Here is a 16,093-nt window from a genome sequence, read left to right on the forward strand (position 1 = left end):
AGCAGGCTTTAGTAAAACTAAATTAATACCTACTGGAAGATTACCAGTTTCCAGTATGTTAAAATAGGCTTAACCTATCTACTGCTGGACTTACATCAGAACACTAACAGATTAAACTATACATGAATCGCGAGACAAGCGGCAAGAGAAGAGATTTTTGGAAAAAATACAGGTGAATGAGCAAGAAGGCAGAAAAAAGAAAAGAATTCATGAAGAAAAAGAGAGCATGACAGGAAAGAGGAACCACAAATCTACCTAACAGCAAACTAGAAAGTGAGAATAAGTGCCCACGACCTGAAAATTGAAACTGGTAGATACAGCAATACACCTAGGGAAAATAGATTATGTGAAACATGTGGAGTAATAGAAGATGAAATACATTTTCTAGATAACTGCATAGAAAACAACCAATTACGAAAATCTTTCATGAGTGAAATTAATCTACCTATATATTCATATGATGTACCAAGTCAACTTTTGCAAGTAGACAATGTACAAACTAAATTGAGAGAATTTGTATATAATTGCTTCCCAAAAAAACACTAATGAAATCATTTGGTTAGTTATCTTCCCGTGTCTTATAAACAATACGTTTCATGACAATACAGTTTTTTCGTATTATTATTCGTATTCGTATTCACACACACACACACACACACAAAGGTGTACAACAATGAGAATGAGCAAGCAGATAAGTACAATATTTATTCTGCAAGACTCAAAACTTGCGGGGAAACAATGAAGACCGAATAGTTTAACAAGAGAAACAAATACTGGACATAAAAGATTAGATCTGTTTGATTTATTCCAACTATATCACAGTAACTAATGAATACGTGGAAAAGGTATACAAAACCCCCACAAAAACACTGCAGCAATACAACGTCCCTACAACATCACAACAACATAAAGAAGTTTACTGTAAGAAATTAAAAAGTATGCAGTCAAGTTCTTAAAAAAGGAGTCATAGAGGTGCAGTTTGAGCAACAAAAGGCGATATGCTCCCCGAGGACCAACAACAAAGTGCTGGTCTGACAACAAGCTACCAAACATCGTTTTTGTCATCATTTTGGTTGTGCAACAAAATGCACAATAACCCACAGGGAGACGAATTTTTAGAATCCAACTCCGGGCCACAAAGCATCGTCACAGTAGCACGAGATAACACGTCAAACTTGTATGTGACGTCAAACGTAGCTTGTTGACGCTTTTCTTCCAGTCTGAACATGTACAGAGCTGCGATCATACCTGAGAATTCGGTAAGTGTTGAGCATATTTCTTTTCTTTTAAGTGTTTATGACTTTTCGTTGTGGATTTTGCGATTACAGAGATAAGTTGCAAATTGACCATGAGTCGCCGCGGTAATTATCAACATTGATTGGGTCTTTGAGAGTGAATGCTTACAATCGTTGTCCTCGGAAACACAAATCCAAAGCCACGATGGTTCCACACATCAAACAATCAGCCTGATTGGCTTTTACTTTGACAATCCACGTTTCACATGAAAGCTCAACCATTCACCACCTCGAGTTATTGCATGGGGAACGTGAGATTTATTTACCAGGTGTTTGTGAATGAAAACTCGTGAAAATGATGACAATATTGCATGTTCATGAGAATTGCTAAATTGTTTACCATTTGAGCAAGAATCGGCATTTGTAGTCAAGAAAAAACATTGTAACAATCCTCATGTATCATTTAATGCAAATGGTCTTCATATCACAAATGACTTAAATAAGATAAGATAAGATAAGATAAAAATACTTTAATGTCCATTTTCATTGTACATGTGCATAAACATGAACTGTGTCCTTTGGCAAATTCATTTTAATGGAGCTAAACGACAATAAGTTAACACATCAATGCAGACGGTGTTCACATGTTGGTGCTCACAGGGGGTAAAGTGGTATTAAGCGGACAATTATCATGAATGAGATACGAGTTGAGAGCAGAGGGCGTGCCTGCATCATGTCTGTCGTAGGGAGGAGGGGGTGTGGCTCTGTCGTCATCAGGCATTGGTGACACCCGGTTCCACGATAGCGCACTGGTGGGTCGACGAAACAATCCATTCCTGGAAACAGACACGTGTGTTTGAATTCAAAGAGAGGCACATCGACAAATCAGTAACACCAGAGGAGTCAGTGTACATCATTAAGATTAAGGCAAATGAAAACGTTTCTACAAATTAGAAATATTTAATATCGTTTTAATATGGAAATGATACTTAAACATGTTATTTGTTTACAGTTATATGGACAAAAATGTCGTTTTAAAACGTGAAACGAGGTTTCAAACATTGCTTACACCAAGCTTACTGAAAGGAAAAAGAAATAAATAAAACAACCCTGAGCTCATGAGCCCAGTTAATTGTGTACTGTACAAATCAACAAAATGTGATTGCACATTGTGTGTGTGCGTGTCCTCAAACGCCCCCATCACCCTCTCCTACCCCCTTCAATGGTCCTTTTTTCTGTCATGCACGCTTTCCATTTTGTAGTGATGGTAATAATTTGCAATTTAAAAGGCAGTTTCCAGGCAATCCTTAACACTACCTTGTGTATGCGTTTGTGTGTGTGTGTGTGTTTGTGTGTGTAAGTGTGTGTGTGTGTGTGTGTGTGTGTGAGTGTATGTGTGTGTGTCTGTGTGTGTGTGTGTGTGTGTGTGTGTGTGTGTGTGTGTGTGTGTGTGTGTGTGTGTGTGCCCGCGTACAAACACGTGTGTGTGCCTGATTATTAGCATTGTCATGTCCATACTTACTGTGATGGCCGAGCTGCCTTGAGCTTGTAAACGACGAATCCGACACTGACAGCAAGCAACAAAACAGCCACAGCGCACGTGACTCCCACAATCATTCCTGTGTCGCTGCTGTCTTCTGTCGGTGTGCCACTTCCACTGGAGGCTGTTGGGGTAGGGTCTGCGCAAACATAAAGAGAAAGTTTACATGCTGTCAAGCTATTAAGCAATAAAACAAAACTATCGGATCTAAGACAGAACCAAAGAGAAAGTTGCTGTGCATATGAACATAAACGACGGACATTCCAAACATATCAGAGAAAACCTCAACTTAAAGTTTTTGTGAACACGACCCCGCTGTGAGACCAACAGTTGACATTGATCCATCAAACCAGGGTCTTGTCGGCAGATTATTAAATGATGCCCAAGAGAACGTTGATTTCCTACTAATTGCCCAAAAGTTGATCCTAGTGCGACCTGACACATTAATTCATTTAGTGTTTCAATCCTAAGAATATCCCGGAAAGCCAAACACTACTCTTTCCTCAGACTCTCCTGATTACTTACGGGAGACAAAACCCCATGACATGTTCAACGGAAAAAGAGAGAACAGACTCACAGAGACACCGTGTTGTGTTAGTGTCATTCTCGTACAACAGTAATTAAACACCAACAAACAAGACACAAATATTTGTTTTGGTACCATGAACACAAAAGAGAAAGACTCACAGATACACTGTGTGACGTCAGAGGCTCCTGCCACGTCATAGCCTAGGCCGTCAGGACAGGTGTTGCAGGTGGTGGAACCAGCCTGGTCTTGGTACTGACCGACCGGACACAACACACACTGACCGCTCTGCTCAGCACTGCCCTCTGGACACTCCACTGTAGGGAACACGAGACTTTAAACATTCACACAGAAGAGGTGTGTGTGTGTGTGTGTGTGTGTGTGTGTGTGTGTGTGTGTGTGTGTGTGTGTGTGTGTATGTGTGTGTATGTGGTGTGTGTGTGTGTGTGTGTGTGTGTGTGTGTGTGTGTGTGTGTGTGTGTGTGTGCGTGTGTGTGTGTGTGTGTTTGTGATGAAATGTGACCCTCCACCACGGAATGAGTCGCATGTCACCTTGCGCGGTTCTGCGCTTGGCTTAATATAAGTCCAAGGGGTGTCTGGTAACAGTGTGAGCTGAGGGTCACCTTAGGCACAGGTTGATAACTCAAAAAGTTTTCGCTCTTTTCTAAAACGGTTTTCACCACTGGATATAGCATAAAAATCTCTTTAGGAAAATGTAAAAATATGAAAATCATGCAAAGGTGACATGCGACTCAAGTCAATCCGTGGTGGAGGGTCACAAATATGTGCAGCCATTTTGTACAATACAATGCCAGTATGCATGACGTCCTCGCGTCAAGGCAGCACCCACCCCACACCTCCTCGCACCCTCATCGAAAACAGACACATAAATAAATAGATAAATAAGTAAATAAATAAATAAATAGAAACAAATAACAAATCAATAAAAACCGGTGTGTCTGTCTATCTGGCTGTGTGTCCCTCGATTTGTCCGACATCCTCTCTAACCCCCCCCCCCCCCTTCTTCACCATCTCTCTCTCTCTCTCTCTCTCTCTCTCTCTCTCTGTCTCTCTCTCTCTCTCTCTCTCTCTCCCCCCCCCCCCCCCCCCGCACTACATCTGGCCGTTCTCTTTTTCTTACCACAAAATACATCAACCGCCGTACTTCCAGCCGGACATTGAACTATGATGTCATACGAAGCGTTTGCAGGAGAGATGACGTTTCCGTTCACGGTGACGGTGTACAAAGTATGGGTGTCATTCTCTGTTGCTATGACGAAAGAGTTTTCAGCCACGGTTAGCAGCTGCTCGTAACTGGCAAGAGCTGCAGTATCATCTGAAACAACAGAGTTAAAAAAATAGTAAGCAGGGGAGGAATTAGGATCTCGTCTTAGAAACAACATCATTTCGCTTTGAAATATCATTGTAGTCTGTCATTTCTGATACACTCTGTAGCCTACTTGTCTTTGTTGCAGTTCAGAATATTTTGTAACCGTGTGCCGAAACACTACGATCACCTCGGGAAGCGAAGTGCAATCAAACAGGTTTGAAAATATTAGGGCTAATTTCTTAGCCCTGTTAAAACTGTTATGCAAACCCGAAGGTTTCCATGAACATACAGACAATCGGAAACCACCAACCCCATCACAAACAGAATCTTAAAATCCACGGGTGTTGACTTTAAAGGCCAACAACTCGGGTGCAGAGTCTGCTGTGAAAGGAGCGGTAGCCTCCCCTGTCACAATCGCCCCCGTTTGAAATGAACTTCGTCCCGAAGTTCCGAACCGGGAGACCACTGTCCATCCCAAGTTCGCAGAATGGAAACAGCACGAAAATGTTCAGTGGTCATATTATGCCATTACCTGAACATATCATGCCGAGTCCCATCCTGCTCGCAGCGCCAGATGTAACCGAGTGCCGAAACACTACGATCACCTCGGGAAGCGAAGTGCAATCAAACCGGTTTGAAAATATTAGGGATAATTTCTTAGCCCTATAAAAACTGTTATGCAAACCCGAAGGTTTCCATGAACATACAGACAATCGGAAACCACCAGACCCCATCACAAACAGAACTCTACAAACCACAGGTGTTGACTTTAAAGGCCAACAACCCGGGTGCAGAGTCCGTTGTGAAAGGAGCAGTAGCCTCCCCTGTCACAATTTAATAACATCTGCAAAATGAGAGAGAGAGAGAGAGAGAGAGAGAGAGAGAGATAGCGAGAAAGAGAGATAAAGAGAGAGAGAAAGAGGGAGAGAGAGAGAGAAAGAAAGAGAGAGAAAGAAAGCGAAAGAGAGAGAGAGAGAGAGAGAGAGAGAGAAAGCGAGAGAGAGCGAGAGAGAGAAAGAGAGAGAGAGCGCGAGAGAGAGAGCGAGAGAGAGAGCGAGAGAGAAAGAGCGAGAGAGAGAGAGCGAGAGAGAGCGAGAGAGAGAGAGAGAGCAAGAGAGAGAGAGAATAACATCTGCAAAATGAGAGAGAGCTATGGGGATATGAAAAGTATGACTCTGTGGAAAGAGTCCACCTGTTTGCGTGTACAAAGTTTCTGAAAGTGACAATTTGAACTCCAAACAACAATGTGTACGGTGAATTGGGAAGACATCCGCTGTATATTAACTCTGCAGTCAGATGTGTGAAATACTGGTTTACACTGGTGAAGCAACCTGATTCAAGATATTCCAAGATTGCATATAAAGCTTCATGTAATTTGGCATCGAAGGGCAACACAAATTGGGTCTCACATGTGCAGAGTCTTTTATGTTGTAATGGTTTTGCTGCTGTGTGGATGTACGGAATGGTTGGGAATGAGAAGTGTTTCTTACAAGAGTTTAAAAGACGATTACAAGATTGTTTTTGTCAAGAATGGTTCTCCTATTTAGAATGCAGTGAACGTTTCGACATTTATATTTGTTACAAAACATGCTTGGAAAAAGAGAAATACATTGAATTAATCGAAGATATTAAGTACACAGTTGCTCTTACTCGTTTCCGCGCAGGAGTATCCGAAATCAACGCTCACAAGTTTCGGTACGCACCAAACCAAACGACAAGACACTGTCCTCTCTGTACAGCTGATAAAGAAGATGAACACAATGTTGTATTTTTATGTCCTTTTTATCAAGACCTTCCAGCAAAGTATTTGAAAATCTCAAACTCTAAGACGCTGCAACAACAACTTGTGTATTTCTGTGGCAGTAATGAGGATAATGAGATGAACAGCTTCAGCAGATTTGTGTTCTTCATGCTACAGAAGAGACGAACCCTTATCAATCAGGTTCAGTGACATGTCATCAGGATTTTAATGCATTTGTTGAATTGTATGCGTGACTATAATTTATAACTGTGCAGATACTATTGCTGTTATTCTAACCACTATTGTAACGGCTGTGGCCTTAGACAATTACAGATTTGTTCTTGTTCTTGTTCTTGTTCTTGTTCTCTCTCTCTTTTATTTGCATTTGTCCATAGCATCAATGTTCACTATAACCACACAAAAACACTCAAAGTTTTAATAACACATTTACTCATGCATGTGTCTTCAGCATTGTTTTCACTACGTTACATATACGACGCTTAATATTGTTGTTTTTCTGTACCTTTTTTTCTACGTGAATGTCCGTGTAAATATGTGATTAGATTAGTCCCCTCTCTGGGCAAGGGCTGGTTGAAAAAAAGCTCGTTGTATTGCTTATGCCATAACCCTCGACAAATAAAATTTGATCTGATTTGATTTGATATGATATCTCTCTCTCTTTCCCCCCCTCTCTCTCTCTCTGAGCGAGACAGACAGACAGACAGACAGACAGACAGACAGACAGACAGACAGACAGACATACAGACAGACAGAGTAACAGAGAGAGTTCCACCAACCGACATTCAACCAACCACAACAAAAGCATAACGATATTGTAGCCAACCAAGCAGCTAATTTCGAAAGACTTACTCGTATTAATCAGCTGACTCGACCCGAAGTCAAAGAGGATTTCAAAAGCCAGTTCCAATGGTTCCGCACTGCGTCTGCGTCTCCGAGACCGGAAACACTGTGACGTAATTTTGGTGGTGCACTTGTTTTGCAGCAGACACGGAAGGGAGGTCTGCATGTTGTTGTGAACCAACTGCTCTACGTGAGCTGAACTGCTGGTGTCGCATTGTGTATCCATGACGACGTACTGCTTGATGACAATTCTTTGTAATGTAGATGGTTCTGAAACAATAAATAAGAATTGTAGATGGCACTGAAATAGTGATGCCACAAACACGCACGCACGCACACACTGACGCACACACGCGCGCGCGCGAGCACGCACGCACGCTCCATGCACACACACACACACACACACACACACACACACACACACACACACAATCACACACACAATCACACAATCACACACACAATCACACACACACACAATCACACACACATACACACACACACACGCACACGCACGCACACACACACATACACACACACACACGCACACACACACACACACACACACACGCACACGCACACACACAAAGAAATCACACAGAAAAAGAGGACCGGCACGGTTGGCCTAGTGGTAAGGCGTCCGCCCCGTGATCGGGAGGTCGTGTGTTCGAACCCCGGCCGGGTCATACCTAAGACTTTAAAATTGGCAATCTAGTGGCTGCTCCGCCTGGCGTCTGGCATTATGGGGTTAGTGCTAGGACTGGTTGGTCCGGTGTCAGAATAATGTGACAGGGTGAGACATGAAGCCTGTGCTGCGACTTCTGTCTTGTGTGTGGCGCACGTTATATGTCAAAGCAGCACCGCCCTGATATGGCTCTTCGTTGTCGGCTGGGCGTTAAGCAAACAAACAAACAAACAGAAAAAGAGACCTTTTAAAGGCACACTCACTGGAACATGAAGGAAGGGAGGGTGTAGTTGAGGTGTGGTTCCTCTGATGGTTCCAAACGTACCCGCTGTCCTCCCCACAGGTAAACACGGGGAAACCGGAGGAAGACACGTAGCCAGACAGACAGGTGAGGTTGCAAGTCTTCAGGTATTTGGGACTGGTTACCTGGTCACAGGTAAGAAGACCTCCCCGCGGGCGAGTAAGCGGCGAGCAGACTATGAGAGAAAAAGACACCACAGATAAAGAAAAAAAGATAGGACAAAACAAGTCGCGTAAGGCGAAAATACAATATTTAGTCAAGTAGCTGTCGAACTCACAGAATGAAACTGAACGCAATGCCATTTTACTCGTGGCATCGTCAGGCCACCGCTCATGGCAAAGGCAGTGAAATTGACAAGAAGAGCGGGGTAGTAGTTGCGCTAAGAAGGATAGCACGCTTTTCTGTACCTCTCTTTGTTTTAACTTTCTGAGCGTGTTTTTAATCCAAACATATCATATCTATATGTTTTTGGAATCAGGAACCGACAAGGAATAAGATGAAAGTGTTTTTAAATTGATTTGGACAATTTAATTTTGATAATAATTTTTATATATTTAATTTTCAGAGCTTGTTTTTAATCCGAATATAACATATTTATATGTTTTTGGAATCAGCAAATGATGGAGAATAAGATAAACGTAAATTTGGATCGTTTTATAAATTTTTAATTTTTTTTACAATTTTCCGATTTTTAATGACCAAAGTCATTAATTAATTTTTAAGCCACCACGCTGAAATGCAATACCGAAGTCCGGGCTTTGTCGAAGATTACTTGACCAAAATTTGAACCAATTTGGTTGAAAAATGAGGGCGTGACAGTGCCGCCTCAACTTTCACGAAAAGCCGAATATGACGTCATCAAAGACATTTATCAAAAAAATGAAAAAAACGTTCGGGGATTTCCTACCCAGGAACTCTCATGTCAAATTTCATAAAGATCGGTCCAGTAGTTTAGTCTGAATCGCTCTACACACACACACACGCACACACACACACACGCACACACACACACACGCACGCACATACACCAAGACCCTCGTTTCGATTCCCCCTCGATGTTAAAATATTTAGTCAAAACTTGACTAAATATAAAAAGACAGAAAGAAAGAAAGAACGAAAGAGTAAGAAAGAAAGAAAGAAAGAATGTTATAGAAAGAAAAGAACACGACAAAGCCAATCTTTCAGCTGTTGCTGATGTTCCTACTTTGGCAAGGAAAAGAAAGAAAGAAAGAAAGAAAAAAAGAAAGAAAGAAAAACAAAACGAAAACAAAACCCAAAGAATTTCTAGAAAGAAAGAAACACGAAAATCTCTCGCCTATTGCTAATGTTCCTACCTGGACAAGGGACATTATTACAGATCCGAGTTTCATTGTACTCGCCAACACAAGGCCGGCCACCCAGCGCTGCCGCTGGGTTATCACATGACCGGTCACGTGACTGAATGCCGCCTGCACACGTGACTGTACATGGACTATATGGAGTCCACCCTCCCCATGCACCATGCACTGCAAAGATGGAAAACAATCAGTTCAGTTTAAATATGTTTTTTTAACGGAATGTTGCCCAAAGGTACAACAGCTCCTTTCGATCAAACACATGACAAATATTGTGGAATCACTGAAATGATAATATTGTTGTAGGAAACTTTATATGCATTTTAAACAGCAGATATTCAACATAAAAAAAAACGTACTACTGTATTAGACGAGCGATATTTCATGTAGTTTCATAGCACCCACCCCCCCCCCCCCCAAACTCATGTCAGCTTTAATATGTCCTTCAGCATGCATTTCCTACTTTCGAACCTATTGTGGTTGCGTTTTGCTATCAATAAAAGGAAAATAGCTGGAGAGAAAAGAAAACAGTCAAAGATGTTAACTTTCCCATCACAAAATGTGACATATCCCAATCAAATCTGTAAACGGAATCAAGAGGGTATGATGTTGCGCAGTACGAACTTTTAACGTTTGTGGTCATAGCACCAACATATGGCTCCATAAATGAAAACCTGGAGAAGATGGAATCATTCGTCTCGCTGTCCGTGCGCGTGCTGACAATATAAGAAGTGTGATCGACAAGACGAAGAAGAAAAAGGTTCCATAAATAAGGGACTATCAATGACAATTACTTACCTGGACAGTCATCGGTGTTGCATGCCTCCTTTTCCTCTGTCAGGCCTTCGCACGCAGTCCCGTTGTATTGAGGGAGTGGGTTGTCGCACCTTCGTTGTCGAGTTCTCTCCCCTCCCCCACAGAGGGCGTTGCAGGCGGGCCACATGACCCACAGACTCCAACCACCATGAACTGTAGCACAAGACAGCTAATGTCAGCGTGAGGAACATATAAGTGGTAAATCAAGCTGGTTGTCCATCAATGTGAATGACTTGGGTTGGTATGCAGGGCCGAGGTGCATGAAGCAAAGAGTGGGTGCCACCCGCGAGGGTGGTACGCAACCACGGAGGTCGGATTGGTTCAACTCGAGATTTATTGTGATTTCAACCAAGAAGACCCCAAGATTTTCTTTGTTTACCTCAGCCCAGGAGTCGAGTTTGAAGACTCTCGTACGGGACAACCTCATCAGATGGCACAGTCCCCAACCCCCCCCCCCCCCTCCCCCTTCGGACTAAAGTCACGAACTTCGAATCCTGCATACCAGTCCAGGGCCATCGTTAAAGGCACTTACTTTCCCAGAAAACGACCGTATACGTAGAGGTTACAGGCCGAGTCTCAGTGATTATTAAAAATAATGGTCGAAGTTAGCGGATCATGAAAAATGCGAGCTTTAGCGAGCTTTTTCATGACCGCGAACTGAGACCATTATTTTTTATAATCACTGAGACGAGGTGTGTAACCTCTTTATTCCTCCTTTCTTCAGTTATTCAAAGAAAAGAGGAGTTTTTTTGCGAAAGTTTGATCGAATCCTATTCACTCAACCAGTCAACCTGCGCAGGCGATCGATTAATGCGCGGTTGTATAGTTCCGTGCAAATCATTCCATTCTGTTAACACTTCTTGTCAGTTTTCCTATTTTGGACTAAAATCAAGTACACAGATATGCTGTTATTCTGCTGTGGCGGCAAAGGCAGATATTGTGTGTTCTGTATATGTTTTGGTATCGCTTAGGATAATGTTCTTTCGTCAAATGGGACTAGCAGACGAACTTTTGCACACGTGTTCCAACGTTACAAACTGTATGAAGTTCAGTTTTCTGGGGAAAATAGTGTATGAAACCGCTTTATGGTGTTTAAATTGATGAGATGTGTGCATTTGGTTGCGTGTGATCTGTTTATTAAATGAAATATTGTTGAAAACTGACCGTCGGATTGCAGTCTGTTGTCGAAGAAACTGAGTGAAAAGAAGGGGAACTACTCTTGTCGCTAGACAAAGTATGAGATACTTGCCTTGCGGGAAATTGCTTGTGATGAACGTTTGAGCACGGCAAATCTAGATTCAGAAAACAAACGAACTCATGGATTTTATATGAAGATTCATGTGTTCAGGCCTGTAGTTGTTAATTTAAATGCGGTATGTGTGTATTGTTTGCTCCAGAGATGTATACTTCGTACGTTAGAGCGTTCGGAACTTTTCAGTCGCAAAAAGTAGTACCACCGAAACAGAACTTCTCAACCCATTGCACTATCGAGGATTCAGGCTGTTGCTGGGTCGTTATTTGTTTGGTTGCTGGGTCATTATCGAAAAATAACTACCCCTACAAGTTTACAGAGGTAAAGAAGCAGAGGGGGGAATAAACATTTTTATTCCCCCCTCTGCTTCTTTCTCTCTATAAACGTGTAGGGCTAGTTATTTTTCGGTAACTTACCCAACAACCAAAATCACTTACCCAACAACGGGCCTGAATCCTCGATAGCTCACAGGTTGTTGAGCTAGACTTTAGTGATTGAAAAGTTCCGAACGCTCTAATGTACGAAATATACATCTCTAGACCAAACAATACAAGCATACTGCATTTAAACTAGCAACTACAGGCTTGAACACAATAATCTCCATATAAAATCCATGAGTTTGGTTGTTTTCTAAATCCAAATCTGACGATCAGTGCAGAGAAACTCGCTTTAGATCTCTTATGAGTGCAAGCAAACTTCCAAGGCAAGTAACTCTCGTACTCTGTCTATCGATAAGAGTAGTTCCCCTTCCAAATTTTTTTTAACTGAGTTGCTTGGACAAAAGACTGCAATCTGACGGTTAGTTTTCGACAATATTTCATTTTATAAACAGATCACACTATCTGCCTTTACTGCCACAACAGAATAACAACATAACTGTGTACTTGATTTTAGTCCAAAACAGGGAAACTGACAAGAAGTGTTGACAGAATTGAATGATTTTCCCTGAACTATACAACCGCGCATTATTCAATCGCCTGCGCAGGTAGACTGGTTGAGTGAATAGGATTCGATCAAACTTTCGCACAAAAACTCCTCTTTTCTTTGAATAACTGAAGAAAGGAGGAATAAAGAGGTTACATACCTCGTCTCAGTGATTATTAAAAATAATGGTCTCAGTTCGCGGTCATGAAAAAGCTCGCTGAAGCTCGCATTTTTCATGATCCGCTAACTTCGACAATTATTTTTAATAATCACTGAGACTCGGAATGTAACCTCTACGTCTCATGTTTAACAAAACCTTCTTCACTTGACACGCCCACCAAATATCTACAACAAGGCGCTTTTGTCTAAAATTGAATATTTTAAATGAATACATTTCATTGGTACCAGTAAGGAAATCAAGAAATCAAGAAAGAAAAACATCAAACCGACACAGACAAAAATCAGACTAATATCCTCAATATCTTTACCTGGACAGGTAGTCGCTCCACAGGCAGAGGTCTCTGTGTCGGAACCAGTACAGTTGTCACCGCCGTGACGAGGGGGCGGGTTGTTGCACTCTCGCTGGCGAGTCCGACGTCCTTCACAGCTGGTTGAACATTCCGACCACACCAACCATGGTCCCCAACCTCCGTGTTCTGTCGTAACAATTAATTCACTTTTGACACATCGACATTATGGTAAAAATTTGAAAAAAGAATAAAGAAAAGAAAAGCAAAAGAAACACCCGCATCATAATGAAGTCTTATATCGCGCGCGTATCCCCAGACTCGGACTCAAGGCGCAGGCATCTATTTATGCCGTGTGAGATGGATTTTTTTTTACACAATACATCACGCATTCACAGCGACCAGCAGATCGCAGCCATTTCGGCGCATATCCTACTTTTCACGGCCTATTATTCCAAGTCACACGGGTATTTTGGTGGACATTTTTTTTTATGCCTAAACAATTTTGCCAGGAAAGACCCTTTTGTCAATCGTGGGATCTTTAACGTGCACACCCCAATGTAGTGTACACGAAGGGACCTCGGGTTTTCGTCTCATCGGAAAGACTAGCACTTGAACCCACCACCTAGGTTAGAAAAGGGGGGAGAAAATTGCTAACGCCCTGTGTCACGATTTAGTGACATGGATCGAGAAAGTGTCACTCTGTGGGGTGCCTTCCTCGAATTGTGATAGAAAGCGCCTGTGCTTTCTGTCAACGGCTGGGTTTTTAGCTGACAGAGCATAGCGAACACGGGTATTTCGTATCGCACGGATTTCACGTGGGTGATTTCTGCTGTCAGGGCAAAACTGGCGATGGCTGAACTTGGAACGTGACAAGGTGAGTCACGTGATTGTGTCAAGGTTGTCTGTGTGAGACATGTTAACTGGACACTCGAAACTCAGCAGCGAGAGAGAAGCGTCGGTGTCTTATTTCATACGAGTTTGAAGGACTTCAACACGTTTTAACTACTTCACTGTATATCAACGTGCCGTGCTGCTTGCCAGTTGGGCTTCGGGGAACTTCAAGGACAGACCACCTTCTCACTGTTTACATGCTGGCTGCCAGTCGGGGCGTCAAAGTTTCTTCGCTGTGCGGGGAAGGTTTTCCACCGCATAAGGATTCAGCGCAAGAGGGAGAATGGCGGGTTTTCCGTTGACGAACGGGTGTCATTCAAAAGGAAGCGGATTCGCTTAAAAGAGAGAGCTACCTACATTAGGCTGTTGAGGTAATAAATCATTGTTTAACGCTGTTGACGAGTCTGTGTTTGTGGAATGAAATACTCTCTGTTGTTCTTTCCAGGTTAGCGCATAATTTGCTCTTTGTGACGCTAAAATACTAATCTGTACATGGTGTTTGCAGATATGGAGAGAAGGAAGGGACATAGCTGATTTGTTGTTGTAAAAGTTCGTTTGTGCAGGCCAACGTGCTCGATGAGATATGTAAAGGTGACATGTTTAAAGGTGGTGTGTGAGGGATAGCATGGCATGTTTAGTGCACCGATGTTTTTTTGTTGCAGCCTTCTTTTGCTGGCTGTTTTTCGACTGCATGAACTAGTACTTTAAGGCAGACAGCTATATTTCCTAACTATACACAGGATCAGCGTGTTATTATTTTTTTCTTACTTTAACTGGCATTTTTGTCAGTGACCACTTGTTTTTACGTTTTGAACGTAAAAAGAACATCTTTTGGAGTTAAGTCTTGAGGGAGGTGGCGTGATATTACATAAACAGGCGTCTGAAACTTATACTTGTGTTGATTCTATTTATTTGTATGACTGCGAGAGTGGATCGTGGTGTGGTTAGTTAGTTAGAAGTAACTAACCGTTCATAATCACCTTATTGTGATATATTGAAACGTGACACCCTGACCCAGGGTCGAACTCGCAACATCTCGCTTCCGAGCGCAAGTGCGTTACCACCCGGCCACCCAGTCCTCATATGTAAAATTAAGCTTTATGAAGCAAAACGTAGCGGAATACATATCTGTTTTTGCCCCATAATTGGCTCTAACATTGTGTCTCTTCCTCATTTCAAAGATGTGAACTCAAACGCATGTGCCTATTTAATTAAGAATGCATTCAATTTTGTTTATTATGATGTAGCTGGTAAGTAAAGTTAATGGAACGTTTGACTTACTATAGACAAAACATAATATTCGAACAAACGGTCTTGAGAGTGGAAAACAACAAGATGCACAACAAAGAAAATGAGAAGAAATGAACAGTAAACGTACCTCTTAATGTCGACTTATTCAAATAATAATAATAATAATAATAATAATAATAATAATAATAATAATAATAATAATAATAATACGAATATTTATAACGCGCACATATCTCACCAACAGGCGACTCAATAGATAAAGAAACTTTTTTTCATTTTTTTATTTAGCAACAGAAATAACAACATAAAACGAAGCAAACCCAAATAAAAACCAACAAACTTCTCATCTAAAGAAAACAAAAATCAAAGAAACGACGCGTAATTAAGCCAATTCCATTCTCTGTACATTATTTGATCTTTTGTTCAAAGATAACAAGGTCGATGTTCTATTCAGTTTTTGGTTTTGTCGGTGATTAAAAAATAAGCTTTTATTTTATTTCTGTCTCACCTTTGACTATTTCACACCTCTCTCCACTGTGCGCAGCATCACACGAACAGCTGTAGTCGCCGCTGCCAGGAACACACGTGGCACCGTTCTGGCACTGGTGCTGGTAGCAAGAGTCGGGTGGCAGGTGACAGGTAGACCCGCTCCACCCGTCCTGACATTGGCACGAGAAGTCATCCACCCGGTTCTCGCATACCCCATTACTTCCACACGGTGACGACAAGCACTCGTTGACAGCTGAAAAAACATGTTGAGGAAATGTTACCCTCGCCTGCTACCCGGTTTGTAGCCAGGCTCACTCTTATACCATCTCGGTATCGTGAATTTCACAATCACGTTGTGGGGTAAAAGTTAAAAACCTGCCCAAACCCTGTAAATTCATTAGGTAGCCGAAAGACTCCTTCCTTTGTACGGTACCGCTCCTAGTTTGG

The 16,093-nt window shown here is 42.0% G+C and overlaps 1 protein-coding gene across 2 annotated transcripts in view; it reads right to left on the reverse strand.

Annotated features, from left to right (window-relative positions):
• Nucleotides 1-787: 787 nt before the first annotated feature.
• Nucleotides 788-16,093, reverse strand: part of LOC138956917 (sushi, von Willebrand factor type A, EGF and pentraxin domain-containing protein 1-like) — a 62,028-nt gene continuing 46,722 nt past the window's right edge. For both annotated transcript variants that reach the window (XM_070328125.1, XM_070328126.1), the window contains 10 exons: nucleotides 15,666-15,899; nucleotides 13,034-13,201; nucleotides 10,352-10,522; nucleotides 9,554-9,724; nucleotides 8,182-8,394; nucleotides 7,243-7,503; nucleotides 4,443-4,637; nucleotides 3,463-3,618; nucleotides 2,758-2,914; nucleotides 788-2,071 (listed from right to left, as the gene is read on the reverse strand). In XM_070328125.1, the coding sequence (XP_070184226.1) occupies nucleotides 1,876-2,071; nucleotides 2,758-2,914; nucleotides 3,463-3,618; nucleotides 4,443-4,637; nucleotides 7,243-7,503; nucleotides 8,182-8,394; nucleotides 9,554-9,724; nucleotides 10,352-10,522; nucleotides 13,034-13,201; nucleotides 15,666-15,899 (1,922 nt within the window). In that variant the 3' untranslated portion in view covers nucleotides 788-1,875. The remainder of the gene's footprint in view (nucleotides 2,072-2,757; nucleotides 2,915-3,462; nucleotides 3,619-4,442; nucleotides 4,638-7,242; nucleotides 7,504-8,181; nucleotides 8,395-9,553; nucleotides 9,725-10,351; nucleotides 10,523-13,033; nucleotides 13,202-15,665; nucleotides 15,900-16,093) is intronic.

This window comes from Littorina saxatilis, unplaced genomic scaffold, assembly GCF_037325665.1.
Source record: "Littorina saxatilis isolate snail1 unplaced genomic scaffold, US_GU_Lsax_2.0 scaffold_326, whole genome shotgun sequence".
Classification (NCBI taxonomy): domain Eukaryota; kingdom Metazoa; phylum Mollusca; class Gastropoda; order Littorinimorpha; family Littorinidae; genus Littorina; species Littorina saxatilis.